This window comes from Sorex araneus, chromosome 3 (assembly GCF_027595985.1).
Source record: "Sorex araneus isolate mSorAra2 chromosome 3, mSorAra2.pri, whole genome shotgun sequence".
Classification (NCBI taxonomy): Eukaryota; Metazoa; Chordata; class Mammalia; order Eulipotyphla; family Soricidae; genus Sorex; species Sorex araneus.
The window spans coordinates 114,369,335-114,389,028 of record NC_073304.1 but is presented as its reverse complement, the minus strand read 5'-3'; the positions used below and the strand labels follow the sequence as shown (position 1 = coordinate 114,389,028).

The 19,694-nt window shown below is 43.2% G+C and overlaps 1 protein-coding gene across 21 annotated transcripts in view; it reads right to left on the bottom strand.

Annotated features, from left to right (window-relative positions):
• KCNMA1 (potassium calcium-activated channel subfamily M alpha 1) overlaps nt 1-19,694 on the bottom strand; it is a 767,652-nt gene that overhangs the window by 129,905 nt on the left and 618,053 nt on the right. For 7 of the 21 annotated variants that reach the window (XM_055131423.1, XM_055131426.1, XM_055131427.1 and 4 more), the window contains one exon: nt 10,919-11,092. The exons of the other annotated variants lie outside the window; for them this stretch is intronic. In XM_055131423.1, coding sequence (XP_054987398.1) covers nt 10,919-11,092 — 174 coding nt within the window. The remainder of the gene's footprint in view (nt 1-10,918; nt 11,093-19,694) is intronic. 21 annotated transcript variants of the gene reach the window in all.

Here is a 19,694-nt window from a genome sequence, read left to right as displayed (position 1 = left end):
CAATAGTCCTGAGCTGCACATTTGGGCAGGCAGACACGCCATCTGCAAATGGTTACACTGCTCTACAAGTGGGCCCTTTCCTCACATTGGCCCTGCCTGATATATTAATAATTTTATACCACCCTAAATCAGAGGAAAATGATTGAACTAATTAAAAAAGGGCAATGTTGGCATTTCAAGCAAATGTGTCAAGTCCTTAATTTTTTTAGGACAAACGCTCTCTGTGTATATACAGCCATTTGGTCACATGCCTCAGTGAAAAAATGGTGGATCTTGGTCTACACTCATTTGATTCTTTGTTCTAGATCCTCTTTTCTACTACTTAGTATTAATTCAAAAATTATGGATTTTACCTACTAACTGGTAATTTTCAAGATTGTTCTATCTTTCTTTGTCCTGCTATAGACATCTCCTTTCCACTTAATCTTTTTGTTTTGTTTTTGCTTTTTGGGTCACACCTGCCAATGCACAGGGGTTAATCCTGGTTCTGAACTCAGGAATTATCCCTGGAAGTGCTCAGGGGACCATATGAGATGCTGGGAATCGAACCTGGGTTGGCTGCATGCAAGGCAAATGTCCTACCCACTGTGCTGTCGCTCCAACCCCTCCACTTAATCTTCTTGTATCCCTGTTAGATAAATACCAGATGGGTATTTATATATGTATATAAATACATACATACATGCATATATGTTACATTTAAGGTATTATAAGGTATTTAGAAAGTTGTATCTTCATACACCTGGAGCTATCCTGTTCATGGGCTATCACCTCTTTACTCCTTTAACTGATTATTGAGAACTTGTTTGTATATTTATTCTTTTACTGGTCAAATGTTTACTGAATTAGAATCCTTCAAGATATTTACTATTCAGGTACTCTTGCCAATAGGCCAAGCATAGCAAAGGATGCCTGCATGGTACATTTCTGAACTTGAGGGAAGGAAGAGAGCCCATAGGTCCTTTCTAGCCTAAGTGCTATCCAACAGGCACCAGTCCAGAACACCAACACCAGCCAAACTAAAGATCACTCTAATGCAAGCAGTCAGCTCCACTCCCAACAGGCCCTGGACTCACTCCACTCTGTGGCCTACAGATGCCCTTCTATGCACTGTCAGTACATCCGCCATGGCTCCCGTTCCAGAGAGCAATCATTCTTCACTTCATTTAAAAGTCTTGCAGAGCCATTGATGGTACCTGATGCTGCTTTGCTTCAAAAGCTTCCACTTTGGGGATGAACAGATAGTTCAACAGGTTAAATGCATGCTCTGCAATCAAGAGTCCTGAGTTTAATCCCAGTACTGCACGGTCCCCAACACTGCCAGGAATGACCCCTTGACTAGAGGCGGGAGTCAAGCACTCCCCCCTCCTGCCCCCACCCTCCTCCCAACACACAGTGTAAGAAAGAAAGAAAGAAAGAAAGGAAGAAAGAAAGAAAGAAAGAAAGAAAGAAAGAAAGAAAGAAAGAAAGAAAGAAAGAAAGAAAGAAAGAAAGAAAGAAAGAAAGAAAGAAAGAAAGAAAGAAAGAAAGAAAGAAAGAAAGAAAGAAAAACTTCTACTTTGACTTGGCACAGGATTTTCTTTCCAGAACTAGGAATACTTGGTGGTGCTCACCTTGCTATACTGAAGGAGACAGAAGGGAGAGTTTCAAGCTTGTAGAAGAGATTGGGTTTTGATTTTTTCCTCTTGCTTTTTATTTCCATTGTGGGGGAGGATATAGCTTCCTGAGGATGGCTGAAGGGATGATCAGAAAAGAAAGGCCAGAGTTTCCAGGCTGTTTACCCAACTCATGAACACAGGCCTCAGACTCTCCTCAGAACAAGATTCTATGGGCAAGTTAAGAATCTCCCTTTAAACCAAACACTGTCTTGCTGGATAAGAAATAGGTCTATTCAGAGTCCTCTGAGGTTTCACATGTGTGGGCCTGACAATGCTGAACTTGTTTGTATTTCACTTAGGTTTCCTTCAGGAAATGCTGGGACAGCAGAACCCTTGTAAAAATATACGGGGCCAGAGGATTCCCTAACTATCTAGAGAATTCACAAGTTGGCCTAGAAGAAAGCCCCCAAGAGAGGACAGACAGCAGACAACCAGTTGGGTGCGTTTTGCTAAATTCCACTTTGCAACCCAATCCCAGCCTGTGCGCATCGCCACTGACTGGAAGGGAAGCCACGGAAAAGTGCTTTTCCATGTTGTTTTAATGACCCTTTGGGTTTATGGCATGCACAAATGCCACAGTCATGGGTGCTGACACAGAGAAGATGAACACAGACAAAGGTCTCCTGCACAGTGATGTAAAAAGGAAAATAAATTTGTGCCATGGTACTTAGAAACGCCACATGACTTCCTCAGATTCGGTGTGGCAGTACTTCACAAGAAATGTGTTTCGTGTTTCCACTGAGAGGGATGAACAGTTGAAAACTACAGTGGACTGCCAGTGAATGGGAAGTGAAGCACTTATTATTTTTTTCCCTCCATAGATGTAAAGAGACATGCTGTCTCCCTGAGAACTACGGCAGGAGAAAAGTCTCATGGCCAATGACAGGGATTTCAAAGTAAAAGAATTCCCAGGAGCACTAACAGAAGCTACTGCAAGTAGCTGAGTCAGGCCCTTGGGCCTGTCACATGTCCCAGTAGGTGGCCTCCACTCGCTTTGCCTCTGCCACCCAGCCTGGGCCAATACCACTCATGCCAGCACGTGGGAACTGCCAACACACTCTTGTCACCACCAACACACTCAAGATGTGAGTTTGACTGGAAATAGGGAGGGCGGTGAGAAAGCAAGACGAAATGCTGGTTAGGAAAAGGATCTACGTGGAGAAGCTCCTCAAGACCAGGGCAATGGGGGCAGCCTGGTAAAAGTCCTCAGTCCAGGCCAGGCCTTGAGCAAATCCTATTCCAGCGAGAAAAGAACTCTGCTGAGCACAAGTAAGAATGACAACCATTGCCAGGTCAGCTGGGGGGAATTAAGCAGAAGAAATGTTACTAATGGAATTCAACTGCTTCAGAGTCATTAATTAAACTTTCCTTAAAAAGATTTTCAACTTCTTGCATTTGCATTTGGATAATGTGCTTCAGCTGTGGGGTCCTGGAGGCCACAGAGCAGTCCTTCCTTCTGAGGCTCAGAGAGGCTGGCCAGGACTCCTCTCCTCACAGCCCACGGCAGTCTGCTGGGCTTCTCCACCCTTAGGAGGTCCCCCAACTGCCTCCAGAGCCCAGACCCCTCTCACACAGCAGCATTGAGTCTTCCCCAAACAGAGCCTGGGAGGTCACTTCCTGGATGATCAACACTTGAACCGCTTTTCACTGGACTCCAGATGAAAATCCAGCCCTCAAGGCCTGATCCCAACAAATGGCCCAGCCCTGCTGATCTTCGGGGCTCATCTTCCTGTACTCCCCCTGCTCGAGGCAAACCAGGTGACCAGCTGTTCAACAGAGGCTTGGTTCTCCCCTCTGCCACCCCCTTTATCATGCTGATATTAAGCAAAACACCTCTTTCCTTCCATTCTCTAAGCACATTTTAATCGCTACATCTTGGAAGGTCTTTCCTAAGCTGCAGCAGGAGGTACCCTCTGCATCTTCACAGAGCCTAGTACTATGTCTTCTTTCTTCCAGCTCTCCCTCAAGTCTTAAGTTCTCATGACTGGTCTTCAGCTATATATGTCTGGAGTATCCCACTCCACTTCACAGGGTGTGGAGCCAACCAGCCTGATGGAAAAATCCCAATGTTCTAGTGAGGCACTTACAGGACACTTGGCCAGTGTTTAAATGTAGTTGGCTAAGCCTCCTCAGTTGCCGCTCCTCCATAGAGAGGAGGAGTATGCCGTGGAGTTGCCTCCACTTACAGTTGCCTCAACTGCAAATCGCACATCCTACCTCATGGTAGAGATCCCATTACTATTTGCAAAGGCTGTAAAGCAGTGTCCACAAAGCAGCAAATGCTATGTGGGTGTTAGATTTAATCACAACCACTACCTCAGACACATGGCACATCCCAGTGCCAGAGCATCTGTATAGCAAGAGGGGTTACGACAGGGAAACAAGAGAAGCCATCAGCCAGATTCTTTCACAGCACATTCACTAGCTTCGGCTCCTATGTGAGTCTCCTATGTTTGGGCAGTTGGCTCTTTTGAGGTAGCACCAAAAACCAACCAAATCTCAAACCGGAGAAGCCACTTCCAGTGACTTCAGTCAGTTCTTCCTGTCCTTACCAATGGACATAATCTACACATCCTCTCTGTTCAGAAACTGGTTTCCATTTATGCAGCTCCATGCTCATTGCTTCAAGGCTTAAATGTGAGTCAAAGATCCCAAACACCAGGATATTTTCCATGGCTGGATGACAAATGTCCATCTGAGATGAAAAATAACATCCAATTGAAATGATGGGTCCAGTATGAGAAGTGAGAATCCCCAGGTACAACTGAGGCCAGAGAGGCTGGGATCAACTGCCCCCTGGAGGGGATTTGAGGGCAGGGTCCAGGGGGGTCTACTTTACTGCCCCCATGTCGCTCTTGGGTGGCTTTACCCCATTATATGTCTGATACTAATTTGAGACAATGCTTAATCGCATCACAACAAATTAGCCACAGACAGGCGAGAGCAATCAAGTCAGGGCTACCCTGAGTGCGGGCTGGGGGATTCCCTGTCTCTGATGGCCGCAGCTCCCACAGATGTTTCTGAAAGCCTCTTCCCAGAGGCCCATTTAGAGAGAAATTAAATGCAACTTTGACTTAATTAACGTTTTAAATGATAATGAATACAATGTAGATTCATAGGAGGCATTTACATTGTGTTGTAAAATTGATAAAAATTTAATAACTCTTTGTTAATAAGTTATGTCTCCCCAGACCCATAAAGCCTAAGGCACTGCAAACTCCAGACTGGGTCTAAAGCCAGGATCCTGGTGCAGGTGGAGGAGGGAGGCAGAGATGGGCTTGACATTTGCTCCAAGCCTGCTCTAATTCAAACCTCTGCTTGTTCATCAGTACTTTATTTCATACCGTAAAGGTCAGGATTTGGGCTAAAGGCACAGCCTTGACAAGAAAGCTCAAGTGGAAGGCGGGCTGGCCCTGGCATCTGTCGCCTGAGATAGCAGAGAGGGGAGGGAGATGGGGGACTAACTAGTCACATCTGTCCTAAGATGAGGACTAAGTTAGTAGGAGCTGTCAGGGTGAGTATTCTACAGACTGGCCACTGTCCTAAAATTAAAATGCAAATGTATTTCCATGTCACTTTGCATGAGGGTATCTGCTCAACTTCCTTGTGGCACGCCAACGTGTTTTCTAGTTTGTCCATGGAGAGCTGAGTGAGTTATTAAAGCTGCTTACAGCTGGGAAGGGAGGTGCCCAAGTAATGGGACATCCACAAGAATCCTGTTCTCTTTCTGTTCTCAGACAATTTTGCTTTCTACCTCCCACCTGTTTCTGAGGGCTCTTTTTGAAAAGAATAATCCCCATATTTTTGTTCCCATTTCATTTTCTCTTTCACATATACATTGAGCATTTCATCATAGAACAGACAGACCAATAACTTTATTTGACTCTAACCTGAACACACCAACAATCCATGATGAGTGGAAACCTATTTGGTTTGGAGATCTTTTGAGATCATCACTTTAGAGGATTTTTTTAAAGGAATTTTTGCCCACATGATGTTTCCCCCCACAATGCTGATTTCATGAGCTGACTGCTGCCTGAGCATCAAGGGAGGCACAGTTCTAGGTAACTAAATGCTAAACCAGGTCACCACAAAGTGAAGCAGCAAGAGGCACTGACTTCTGTAGCTTTGCTACTCAGAAGTGTCCTGATTTCCAAAACCAGTAGTCTCAGGGACTGACTAAATGGCTTCTGGGCCTGTTCCTATATTACCTCTTGGAAAGAAGTAGCAGTGGCCAATTGAGAATCCGAGCCAAGGGTGACCTATGGGCTAGAGTAGAAACCAAAAGGTACTTTCAAGTTTGGTTTCATCAACACTGCGAGTAGGAGAAGGGGACCAGTAAAAAGAGAGAGACAGGAGCAGACAGGCCACACAACAATGAGCAGGAGAAAATGGAAGAAAATGCAATTTTAGAAGACATGAATATTTTTTCTTAATGTTTGGAAAAAGATGTCTACGCTGATTCAGACTGAGCTTCCTTTAGGGACCCTATTTTCTGTGACCAATGAGAGTGGGCGGGGTGGGGATGGGGAGAGGGAGTTATAGGTTTCAGAACCACCCCCCCCATAAATAAAATTTAGGATTAAGAAACCTTAAAAAAATTGCTTAAAACTATACATTAGAAAGGCCAAGAGATAGTAAAATAGCTTGCCTGGCATGAGTCCGATCCGGTTTGAATCCCTGGCATTACATATGGTCCCCTGAACCTTACCAGGAGTATCCCTGAGCAGAGAAGTAAGCCTCAAGCATCACTGGGAGTGGTGCCTAAACCCAAAATCAACTATACATAAAAGGAATGAGATAATTATAGGCTGCTAGCTTTAAAGTGTAGCATAATAAATCTAATCAACCTTCAGTCCTGGGTGTATCCAATGAGAGGCACTTCCTGGACCTATTTCCACTTCCTCCTGCCTGGTATCTGATTTTACTTACTTCCAATGCCATCAGTTGACTGCAGTGACTTTAGTTCTATTGAAGATATTAATTCTCTGTACAAGCCAAAGCTACTTGGGATAGGTTGCTTTTGTTTATAATCTGCCAAGACTAAAGACTACACTTGAACTGATTTTGTTACATCTCCCTTCAACCTAATTTCATTGGACTTCTCTCAACCATAGGGGTTGAATGTCTCCTTTTATTATGTTTATCCCCCCAGAGTTATGCACAATTTAAAATTAGCTACACTAGTTTGCAAAAGGGTGTATGTAATTATACAGGTTTGAACTGTTAATAAATTGAAAGGTTGGTGAGAGAGATCACACAGGTACTTGCACTAAAATTACTTCTGAGCACAAATGGAAAGATATGCTTCTCTACCACATGATTAATTTGTTCTTGTTTGGATAACTGATGGTTTGTGGCCAGCATATATTAGGCAGGTCTCAGTGGGCTTGAATCAATAGGGTCCTATGTTGTCACATAATAATTTTAATTGTCCTTTTCCATTAGATAGCAATCAGCTATAAGCTTAAGACTGAAATAGTAAGAATAAATTCTGAACAGAGATTATTTTAGAAAGGGGAAACAGAAGGTATTGCAACTTAAATCTATATTCATGTGCATGTGTATGTTGCTAGACATCTTTTCCCCTATTTAATAGTATAAGAAGATAGCTTGGTGAAAACTCTGGTTCCATCCCTACGCCTCCAAGAAAATGTGAAATAGAGACAAAATCAAGCTGATGAAAAGAAGCAGAATGTGCACCAATGCCAGATAACTATATTCAACAGGAAGATCTTGAAACGGCACCTTAAAACTATTTACCTCTTTCCTGACACTTTGTTTTGTGGATCTTCTGAAAACAAGTCCTTCTTCTCTGAGGACCTTTGTGTCAGCACAATCTGGCTTTACATTTGTGAGTTAGGCAGGAGACAACTGCTAGACTTGGACCTGCCTTAACACCGAGTCCCCAGGTAAGGTGGGCCATGCACCCGAGGAGAGGTGGGCTGCACAGTGCTCCCTGCTATTGGAAGGCAGGTTTTAAAAAACGGTGTGAACGATTTTAATATATTAGCACTCCGGTGGGAACTGGCTACTTTTCTTCCCACTTCAGAAAGCACATAATGGGACTTTGTGTTCCAATTGAAAGTCTCTCAGAAACGGAAATCTTTCCCTTATAAGAAAAACTAAGAAAAAGGGAGACGATGAAAGGCGAGAGAGAAATGAATTAGGCCATCCCCAAAGCACACGGGCTCAACTGGGAAACTCTGACCAAAGCAAGTTCCGTAATAATATAATGACCTTTAATGAGTGTCTTGGGAAACAATACTGCCCCAGCATAAAAGACAAAGGGCAAAACCCATCATGGTTCTGCTGACACTAATTCAGAATGATTTTCAGAACAACTAAAGAATGTAAGAGAAGTAATCTGATCCGCCCATCTGACCTTACTTTGATTCAAGGGCCATTCTCCTGCCATTTCTAATTGCCAAACCCTCTACATTTCACATCTGCTCATATTTAATGAAAAGCCCACTCTCACCACTGCTCTTTGAGTCAACCAGCTCTGTCAAATGGGCACCACCCAGTCCCACCACCCGCAAGGAAAGCCCAGGATTGCTATTGGAGCTCTGCCAGTGGAATTCTGCATACAGATAGACATCCTTTAATTGAAGAAGAAGGGCTTATGTGGGTGCATGAAGGGGTTCAAATTGGAATGGATTTTTCTAACTTATTATTAACGGTCAAAGGTGAGTGGTCTCACACAGGGACGGATGAAATCTGCTTTTGTTTGATGGAGTGACGACGGCAGGAAGACTGATGAAACTGAGTAGGCACCCCCTCGCCTCAGCTGTCAGTACCAGTTAAGGCTTCAGCACAGTCCCCAGTCTGCCTGCTTTCCATGGTGGGGCTGATTTTAGAGGTATGAACGACAATGCTCTCAGGCACAGGATGTTGCTGAGAGAACCAAACAATTCCACACCAAGTTTTCCTTCTCTGGGCTCTATCAAAGCCTGGATTAAATTGCAGAATGGAGAGATGTCCCCAGTGATAGTTCATCCTGGATAAATAAGAAATAATACATACTGGATATCCTGGGCTTCATAGAGGGGTCAGGCTTTTCTATGACTGGGATGGATAGCCAATGCTAAGAAGTGACCTCAAGGCTCTGGTTTAGAGTCAAAGCTCTGTTCTCCACTAAATGGTCAAGGTGGTAGAATCCACGGGTTGTCTGAAAACAACAGTTATGCCTTTGGCATAGGTGTAGCCCAGAAGGTTGGTGGTTATAAGCACCAACTTCACAGGAATGAAGCTGAACTGTGCACTCTAGCTCTTGAGTCGACTTTGCTCTTCCTCCCCAATATCTTGCCACCCATCACAGACCTATTTTTCTGTAGACCAGCCCACAGTAAGGTAGTCTCCGAGAAAAGGAAAAATCTTACAGAGAGAATAAGAAGACAAAGGTTTATACTATAAAATTCATAGAAAAGGTTTCAAAGGAAGCTTCTTTTCTAGAACTTTGGACCAGTTGGGAGTGGTTGGGATTGTCCAAAAGCTCTCTTGACAATCCTTATTAGTTATCACTTTGAAACATGAATTCAGTAGCTAAGGAGCAGGAAAGGATGGTTCAGAGAGGATGACTCACTGGTTTTAGATCTAACTTTCCCAAATGCTTCTATAAGAGCATGATACCCAGATCGTATCTCAGATCTGAACTTCAAGTACAAACATCTGCTCTGGTCATGCCCACAGCACCCTGCTCTATACAGGAAACGTAGAGCTTCCTCAGCTCTAGAAGTCTCCACTGAACCACTGCCATAAGCATACCAGGCTGAGACCACCATCACAGGCTAATCAGGCAAGCTTTTCAGGGCCTTTGATGCTCGTGAGCCAAGTGTTCTCCTTGATTGCTTCCAGTGTCAATTAAACCCCATAGTTGTGTCTGACCAGCTGTGGATACTTTGAAAAGGAGGAAATAGAAACGTGGTCACCAATAACTATATTGGGTGCCTTCAAGAGAGAGGTAAGAAGCAAAAAAGGAACAATTACTGCTTACTTCCCGTGCTAACAAAAACTGGAAGAAAGGTTCAGGTGGAGAGACAGTGCAGCAGATAAGGTGCCTGACTTGCATGAAGCTGACCTGGGACTGATCCCCTGGTGCACCATGAGGTCCCTTGAGACTCTACCTCGTCAGCAGTGATCCTTAAGGACAAAGTTAGGAATAAGTCCTGAGCACTGCTAAGGGAGGTCTCCAAACCAATATCAATAATAATAGCAACAACAATAAAAAGAAAGGTTAATAGTTATACTTTGTGGCACCCAAGTCTTCAGTGAAAACCACAGCCATCTTCTGCCTAAGGTAAAGATCCATATCCAACATGTACAAGCTGCAGCTTTCAATAGAACAAATCTCTATCAAAGTTTGTGTTGATGATAAGGATTAGGAAAATCTTAGGTATCTGGCATAGCTCAGCTTTGCCCGCTACCAGTTGCAACACCTTGGCAAATTCTTCAACATCTCTGAGTTTGTGGGAGACAAAGAAAACTGCCTCTGAAGGCCTGTGGTCTCGAGGAAGCCAGGGAGGCTCAGAGCTGACAGTTTTCATTGTGATTTGTACCACAACTGCTATTCCATATCAAGGTTAAACATGGGAAAAATAAAAGCTATTTATGGAACAATCCTTTGAATTAGTGATCTTTCTGGGGAGTGGGAGGCAGGGAGGGGGACTCTAAAATCAATCAGTCTATATAGGTTGGCAGATTTAGAATGTTCTTTTCCAGAACACAGGACACAATCTGGCACTGGAGAAATGAGATACAGGTTAGGGAGACATAATAAAAAAAAAATCCATCTGCAGGTAAACACTGCTGTATTTTGGAAACTAAGCTCACCCAAAGCAATTTAATGCTACAGTTAACTTACTCTCTCTAGAGTCTTCTCCTTCTTCAACCCAATCTAATAGGCAGTCCCCCCAATATTAAAATATAAAAGCTATGCATCTCCACACTTCTCACATAAACAGAGCATTTGGTTTGCTAGCACATTCATTTCCACTTATGCCTGTTTAGAGGAGAGAAACGCCCGGCTGCAATTCTATCGTCCTGCACGCTGAGAGAAGCACGGAGAGTTGAGCAAGGAAAGGCAGGCCTTCCCCAGCACAAACGACAGGCAGCAGCAGCAATATGTCACCACACACCAGGTCACAGTGGGAGGGAAACACCAGCCGGACAAACTCACAGAACCACAGGCACAGCACAAGACGGAGATGATACCACAGACAGCACAGACACGGAACTGCGTGTGTCGGGGTTAAACTTACAGGCACGGAAACTGGTGGAGCAATCATTAACAGAGACAGAAGAAAGTGGGAAGGCTCGCTCAGGGGTGTCCATGTTACCACGCACACGGCCTGACATGCACGAGCAGTCACGCTCAGAACGTCCGCAATCAAAACAACATGCCCGTCTCATTCTCTTGTAGATGGACATCTTGGCTAAAACCATGTGGGTGGATGGGAGGAGAGGAAGAGCGGCAGTTAATGGCAAGGTCACACTCAGCAAGGCAGCTGTAAGGGAGCTGAAGGGATTCAACACAGGTCTTAGTTCACATTTACAGTCTTGACCCAGAACAGAATGCAGAGTGACTGTTGGTAACAGTTTGACTGTACATTAAACAAAAAAGCAGAGAAAATGTGAATTTTCTTTAGAGTCTCCCCCAAGTTGTTGCATATTATTTTTCTTCTCTAGGTAAAGCGGGTGGCCACAGCAAAAGGACATAGCTGATTATAATCGGGATCTTCGATGAGGAAAAAAGCACATTACAGACAGCAAAATATATAGCCAACATAATCTTCCCCTGGCACAATTAATACAGGAGGACAGATATACACACAGCCAATCAATTACTTCCTTATTTGGTACAATAAATGATTTTTGCAAGATGCAAAAATACCTAATATGTAGGCTTTCTAATTTCCATCCATTTATGGGTATTAGGCAAAGCCAGGGACAAGCTTTCATCAAATTAGATGCGAAGCGATTATGTGTTAATATAGAATCTGAGGATGCCTCCGCTGAACTTCCCCAGAGTGAGTTTACATGATGCCTACAGGAATTTAAATTTACTCTTGACAGAACAAATATCCAAATCTGTCCATATAAGAAATGCAGCTACTCAAGGCTAACGCTGCGTATTTGACATTAAAGGCAGTGCACAAATAAGAAATCACCAAAAGCATATGAGAATGTTGGTCTATTGGAATGCATTTAACTACTCATGGGTGTATTTCCTGCTTAAGTCGAAAGACTCTCAAAATTGCATCTGCTTTTCTCTCCCCTCCTACCAAAATTTCTAGGAAGCAACCAGACTATTGGTGAATCCTTCACTGTTTCCTCATATAAAAACAGTGGCCAAAACAGATGAAAAAAAAGTGTGACATGAAATAAGAGGTTAGGTGTCAGGTAAACTAGCTTATGGAGAACTGCATGCAGCATTGGCAGCTGCTTCAGAGTCAGCATGCAGGGGGACGGGGTGCTTCGCGGCCTGGTGAGCCAAAGTACTAAACCCCCCAGAGCTGAGGGTTCCACGGCAGCACCCTTCTAGCCAAAGGATATTTCAGTTCCATGAGAAGCTTTTTGTAACCTCCCGTTGATGCTGCAACTGACAAGCCTGTTTGCTTATCACTCAGTATGAAGTGATCCTCTTCTCTTGGAAGAGAGGTGAAAAATTCATATTTATTCCAAGCATCGTGGTCAAACAGTAAACTTCACCAGGAGCTGTTATTCCCAGCACCCACACCTTCCCTTCTCAAAGTCATTCCCCGCCTCTTTCTTTCCCTTTGTGGAGAGTGGTTGCTCTCTTATTTTAAAATACGGCTTGTGGTTTTGCCCTCTTTGAATGTTACAGTCACTAGGAAGAGGGGTTTAAATCTCTCAAATGGGTCAAGTCCTGTTCTAAGACCTTTATGACTTGCCATACAGTATATTTGTCAAGCAAGGGTAACGTTATGATTGTGAAGAACAGGCACTGGCAGAGATGAATGAGAGGTCTCTTCAGCAGCAATTCCATTCCTGGACACTTGGTTCACATTTTCAGTGACATGTTCCTTTCGTATCTCAGCAAGTCAATTGCTTAGGGCCTCATCATGCAGCCCCAGTCCTGTTCAATGAGCGGTTCATCATTCCTGAGCTTAGCTTTCACCAAAAAAAAAAAAAAATAGTGGGGTTGGGGGGATGAAGTTTCCACTATAGCATTTGAATCAGAAGTGTTTAGAAGGCCTGGTGTGAATGCCCAGATACTCCAAGCAGCAGTGACTGAAGTCAAGAAAGGGGGAAAGGTCTTCAATTGACTTCCAAATAAAGTTATTTTAAATGCATCCAGATCTGGTATACAGTTTGGAGAGCACTCACTTGTTTTGTGCCCCCCCACCTCCAACCCACCCCCCTTGTTACTTTTTTCTCCCCCCTTGGAAATATTGATTTGTTATTTACACTGAGGAAGGAAATGAGGATGATTTTTTTGTTTCACTGTAGATAAATTGTTTTAAAAAAAATTTTAATCAAATGCTGTAGCAGAAGAGAAGCCCATCAACCTCTGAAATGCTATGCTTCTCATTAGCAACAGTCCCTGGTTTTCATTTTCATACTGCCATTTTGGGTTCATATACAATAATAGAATCTGACACATTTATAGGGAAAGAAAGTTCTTATTTATATATAGACCATCTTTAAGGACAAGGAAGGGGAGGACGGGGGTGGAATTATTTTTGAAATGATTTTGCCAGAGCTAAGTCCATCATAATGGGTGACTTAAGTCTCCTACTTGATAAGGGCTCAGAGGGGAACACAACTTCAAACCAGGGCCTTTCAGGGACTGTTTGCAACCATTATTGTTCTCTGCGCTGGAGATCATGCATTGTTCTAAAATTTCATACGGTTAACATGCAGGAACAAGCTGAAACTGGTAATCGAAGCAGTAAAAAGGAAAAAAAACAAAAAAACATTTTCTATAAGAAGATTAAATGTTAATTATAAGCAGTGACATTCCAAAGCAGCATATGCATAAAAAAGAAAACATGCTATTACTCGTCATTCCTTTCCACTCATCCTTATGACACTCACACCAAATACTAAATAGAAATCTCAAAGACAAACAAACACCACACACAGAAAATCAGCAAGAATGACCAATGAGAGGCTCAAAGACAAAACAGGAAGGGTTAAAAATGATCAAATGATCGAGTCCCACACATTGACAAACTTGTGTGAAGAACAGTATCTAGCCCAGGGGACCACGGACTGGGACAGGCAGTTCTTTTGCTCTATTTGTGGAGCCATCCATTTTTACAGGATCCCCTGCTCAGGTGTCTTCACCTACATATTTCCAGGTCCTCTTAAAAGGCAAAGCCCATTCAGCCCCATCTGTGGAATGATGGGTCAGAGGCTTCCCATGGGCCACTAGGAGTCACGAAAGAGGACAAACTTTTAATCTAAAAAATGTGTGAAGGTTCACCTCCCTAGGTAGTAGCTATTCCAAAAGGCTTGGACACTGAGTGTAAAATTACACTCCCAGGTTATAAAATAAAATTATATCAAAATTAAGTTGTAGAACTCCTAATTTGGAAAATCCCACCCCCAACATTCTCTCTGGCTTCCTGATCCTTTGATTTTGTTTCAGTGACTCATCGCTGTCCAGAACCCCTGGTGTTTTTGTTTCCAGTTCTGGTTGATTGTTTCCTTGTCTCCAGATGATGTCAAGGGGGCAAGGTCAATTTCAATACCAGAATGCCACTTCCAACCCCAAAGTTAGGTTTTCAAAAAGCACGCTGAAAATTCTCAAGCAGAAGTAAGTTCTTTCTTTATTCTCCGTCCACATAAAGTGTCCCCTCTTCTTTATTGTTTGCTGATTTTTTTTCTTTTACATAAATCACGCAGTTTCCAATCCTCTGAAAGGGGAGAGTTTAGCCCAGGATTTCAGCAGCAATACAAAGTAGATCACTGAGGACATCTAGTGGATCCATGTGGAAGAACGGCTATCATCGACATTGGCAGTAAAGAGAGCAGAGTAAGAACCTGGAAGCTCCCAAGAATCACATTGTGTACAGTGTAACTTCAATGGCTTCTTGCAAATCACAGTGGGTTTTCAGAGGTGACGGTCTAGGAGATGCTCCTAGAGTTGTCAAGAGTGGGAACTTGCTCGCATGCTGGTTGTGCAGCCCTGGTCAAGAGTTAGGACTGCAGAATACCGCGGTAGCTTCCCAAGACAGGGATCAGGCAGACTGAGAAGTGAGAATGATGTAGCTACTTGTCATTCTGTCTTTGGGTTCTTGAAACTTTACGCTCAATTAATTGCTCCCAGAGGCTGCCTTGACTCGGGGAAGGCAGATATATAAGCCTCTAGGGACTCAGTTTTCTCTCTGGACCACATAATAAGGTTCTTATTCTTGGACTCGAGCCAGATTCAAAGAGGTTATGTGGTTGCCAAGAAATAGACCCTCACCTTCCTCCTAAAGACTCTGCCCTAGCAGTTGCACAATGGAAGAAAAGCTTTTATGGGCTTTCCTTCACTACAATGAAGTAGATATTCATCCAATATTTCCATTATGACTTCTACTGCCATTTGTAGAGATGAAACAAAGTCTTTCCCTAATAGAGCGCCTCCAAGCTATCCGGTTACTCTTCAGTGTTTAAAACAGGAAGACTTCTCAGACATGCTCTTGGACACCTCTTCCTCTCCTTTCAAAGGTCATGATCCTAAGAAAGAAACCCGTAGAGAAGTGGCTGCTGTAAATGTGGTTTAGTTACTGTTTTTTCCTCACATCAAACTGACAATCAGCTTTCAAACTCAGGTTCTCTGCTGGTTAGTCTTTGTGAGCCAAGCCTGGAATGGAAGAGGGAGTTGGACTCCATCCTGTTCTCAGCACCATCTGCCTCCTGCATCAGCAACCAAATTGTCAGCCAATTTCCAACAGCAGAATCTTAATTTCCAGGGTGGGTGGAAGGGACAGAAAAAGCAGAGCTGGGCTGAGAAGCTCAGGTGGAGTTTTCCAACTGCAGAGGGAAAAATACTTTAGGTTTGAATGAGCAAATTCTCCAGGAAGATGTGTATGGAAGAAAATAAAAATCTGTCCATCACGTCACAAACACTTTTAAGATCACATCCTCATGCTTAAAACTAGGCCACTGAAGAAAGGATTCTTTCCAAGAATGAGTCTGAACTCTGGAGTTGCACTTCAATGCCCAGCAGTAAGCAAATTTAAAAAGTAAAAATATCCATGGGGGGGCGGGGCGGGAATGTCCACCAAGGCATAAGGTTGAAGCATTGACTGGATTTGATACTGGGAATCACAGAACATTCTTTCAAGTCCTGTAAACAAGAACTGATGTCTTCACTCAGCAAAATTCCTCCTATTACCTTTCGGAAGGAAAAGAAATTTATTCCAGTGGTTTTCCAAGGCTGGAAAGAGGAGAAAGGAAAAGCTAGATAATGTCAGCAGCATGGGCAAGCTCGTTACTTCTGATTCCCCACCTCACACTGCGGCTGGGGAAGACAATGGAATTTGCTACTAGAACTGTATGCTCATTAACATCACATTTTCCATCTGCGTCTAAAGGTTCTTTTGATACTGTAGGCAGCTCTGCAGGTTTGAAAGGGGCCAGCTATCTTGAAAGTTATTCTGCAGAAGGGAGCCACAGAGTCCATTTTGGCAGATGGGTGCTGCAAACTTGAGATGGTTTTTCCTGTTTTGTTTGTATTCAGTGAACTCTGAACACCAGCCCAAACCAGATGATCGATTTGCCTCTTGCAAAGGAATGTAGGGGGACTGAGGTCTGTGACATCTCCAAATTCCAGAGCTGAGTATTGTCCTCTGTGGAGTTGTGAGTGTGGAGGGAAAGACCCAAATGCTTATTGTTGGTCCCACTAAAAGCAGCATTGCTCTAAGTCACAAACTAAAGCGCTGGCCCTAAGATCACCACATCATGTTGAGTAAAAGGGTTCTACTCCTTGAGGAAGTTAGGAGCTGGGAAACATCACATTTATTTTACTTGGACCTCTAAGAATGGAGAACATTCCTGGGATCACCTTTTAAGCATAGATAAGTAAATGAACCTTCTATAATGTCTCATACTCAGAAAGAAACTACATGTGGCCTAGTGAGTATTGATTGAGGGATAAACTTTATTTTAAAATAAGGGGATGTCATAGACTGCAGGAAATAGTCATCACTATGGAAATACTTGTACAGAAGTTTAGATACTTACAGTCCCAAAGTTGGGGGTCCAATTAAATCCCTAAACATTTTCTCATATAGAGAGGCATATATATTATATTAAATACATCACTCGCTATTAAATGTCTCTACACTTATATATAAAAATATGCATTTTTATATATAAAGTACTTGTAGATATCATATATAAATATATAATATATATCACCATAGAGAAATATATATGTAGAATATGTGTTTCCTTAAGAATAGGAAATCAAGCTCAAGAGCAAAAGGAGCCAACTATAATTTATTAAAGGCAAGCATGCCAATGACTCGGGGTGATAGGGCAGCTCTAGAGCCATTCTGGCAATTACTTCGGCCTACTCAGTGTCCCCTACAGGTGCTAATACATGACCTTCAAGGGAAACACTGTTTCATCATGTCCCATCTTATTTTCAAGTGGAAAAATAAGACGGCGCCAGGACTTGGCAGGAGGCTGGGGGCAGGAGGATGTGGTGTGGTGGATGGACATAATGGGGGTCCCCTGCACTCAGGGTTCTCCAGCTCCAGGGTGTTCTGCAGACCATGTTGGATGAGGGAGTTGGGGCATGATATCACTGCTACATGCAACATAAATACCAAAAGGGGGAGGGGGGAAAGAAACTGAAACTGCACAGAAAATAAAAGAAGTTTCTCTTCTAGAGAAAGACAGGGGGAACTGGACTCCGGGCTGGTGGGAACCCGTTTTACTCACAATATATCACTATCAGTGTGCAGTTAAAATAGAGTAGGGGCCGTATTCCAAGGCAGCACAGAGAAAAAAATAAATCAAAAATATGTCAATGATTATAAGTTAAAGAAAATTCCTTCAAACACATCAATTTAGACATGACTTGTCCCGCAGGAGTCCACCCATTGGCAACCTTTTAGAGGCTGGGAGAGAAAACGAAAATCATTAGGCCAGGTTTGTTGTACAGAAAAAGAAAATGAGTAAATAGTAGACTCTGAGAGCTTGCTCGTTGGCCAGATGGCTGAATTGGACTCTTTTCCTTGATGGAGAGCTATGAAGAAATGGAAAGAAATGCAAAAGTTAAACTGTACTATCACAGAATTCCAGAAAAGCGACCTCTACACTCTATATGTCTCCAGACTATCTTAATTGATACTGTGAAGGTTATTGAATGGACAGGAGGGGGAAGTGGAGTGGGGTGGGAAGGGCTGGATGGAATGGAGGGTTAGGAAGCTGTAGATAGAAACCAGTGACTTCGAGTCTGGCCTCACAGGGAGGTCTCATACCAAAGCGAGTTCTTAACACCTGGCCTAAGATGTTTGGGCAAATAATGATGTGAGCCAGCTGCCTTCTGCAATGTTCAGCACCAACAATGTGTGCCCCAAAGACTGGGTATCCCCTAATGAGTTATGAACAATTCTAGCTCCTTCTAATGAAGGTCTCTTTGCAACCCAAACCTATCCTTCCCAATTTCCTCACATGCCTGGAATGCCTTTAATAATTCATTTTATTCTAACCATCCCTGACACGTACACATTTGTAACACAGGTTTCTGTGGCTTTCTAATTAGGAAGGGCAATATTTGGACAATTCTGATTGCTATCAAATATTAACCTCACAGCCAAGGGCCCGCACAAGATGAGGAGCCCAAGGCAGATGTTGGGGTACAGACAGAGGGAGGGAGGCCCTGGTCACACTGGCTTGGCTTTACAGAGCGGTCCTTTTGCAGCAGTCTGTGCATGCATGATGGGCGGTGATATTCTTCATAAGTAGAACCAACATTTAGAGAAAAGAAAAGAACAAAATTATTTCAAATACTTATGTGCTCTACCCTACAGGAGAAGTTAAAGTTAGCTACTGTTAGCTTGCTTGAAACCAACATTAAAACAAACAATGACAGTTGAATCCTCATTTCGAGGAATTTTAAAAATTGTTTTCTGGGTTCCACTCCAGTAACCAATGATATTCACTGCAGAATCAGAGCAGGTATCAGAAAAACTTACTCTTGTACTTCCACCTTTGCTTTCATGGAGTCTTTTCTCTGTTATGTCATCAGGGAGGTCCATGATGATTCAATTTCCTAGCTTAAAATACTCTAATGGTTTCATATTATGAGCCTAATCTGAAGTGTCTTACTCCATCCGCTGCATATCTTCTGATACCACTATCTTCCCAAACCCACCAGCCTCAGGGACCTCCCTTCCCTCAAACACAGCAGACTTATTTCTCTCTCTTAACATTTGTCCTTGTAGTTCCCTACACCTGGACTCTGCTTCACCTCTTTCTAGACCTTTCTGGCTAAAGCATTATCCCTACATGTTCCTCCCACTCGGCAGTCTCTGCTCCCATCTTGCTTCTGAGTGGGTGCTTCTCACTGTATCCATTGTCAGTTTTTTGTCTCCATTCACTGGAGTGAAGGCTGCACAAGGCCAGTTACTTATTTGTTCATCCATTCAAACTCTATCACCAAAAATGGTGCCTGGAACAATGAAATAACTCAAAAGGTAGAGAAATGTAGTCCCCAACCCCCAAGGAACCAGGCTCTCTGGTGAACATCTTGTCATGAATTACTGGTCTCAAGACTCCTGCATTTCTGAACCCTCTCCACTACAAGCTTTGCTTCAACTGTCTTGCATGTGTTACTTTCTCTAATTTACTTTATCCCAGGATGTTGTATTTCTGGTGGGTGGAATGATCCGGGGCAGGGCTGACCAGCAGACCTGCACTTTTATTTTCAAAGCCAACCAAGCAGTGGTAATGGTGGTACCTGCTGAGACGAATCATGGCGTTTGGAGGATTGAACAGGAAGTGCATTTTTCTGCACCTTGTATGATGGTAGACAGTCATCCTGTAAATTGTCAGTATCAGAGTAGT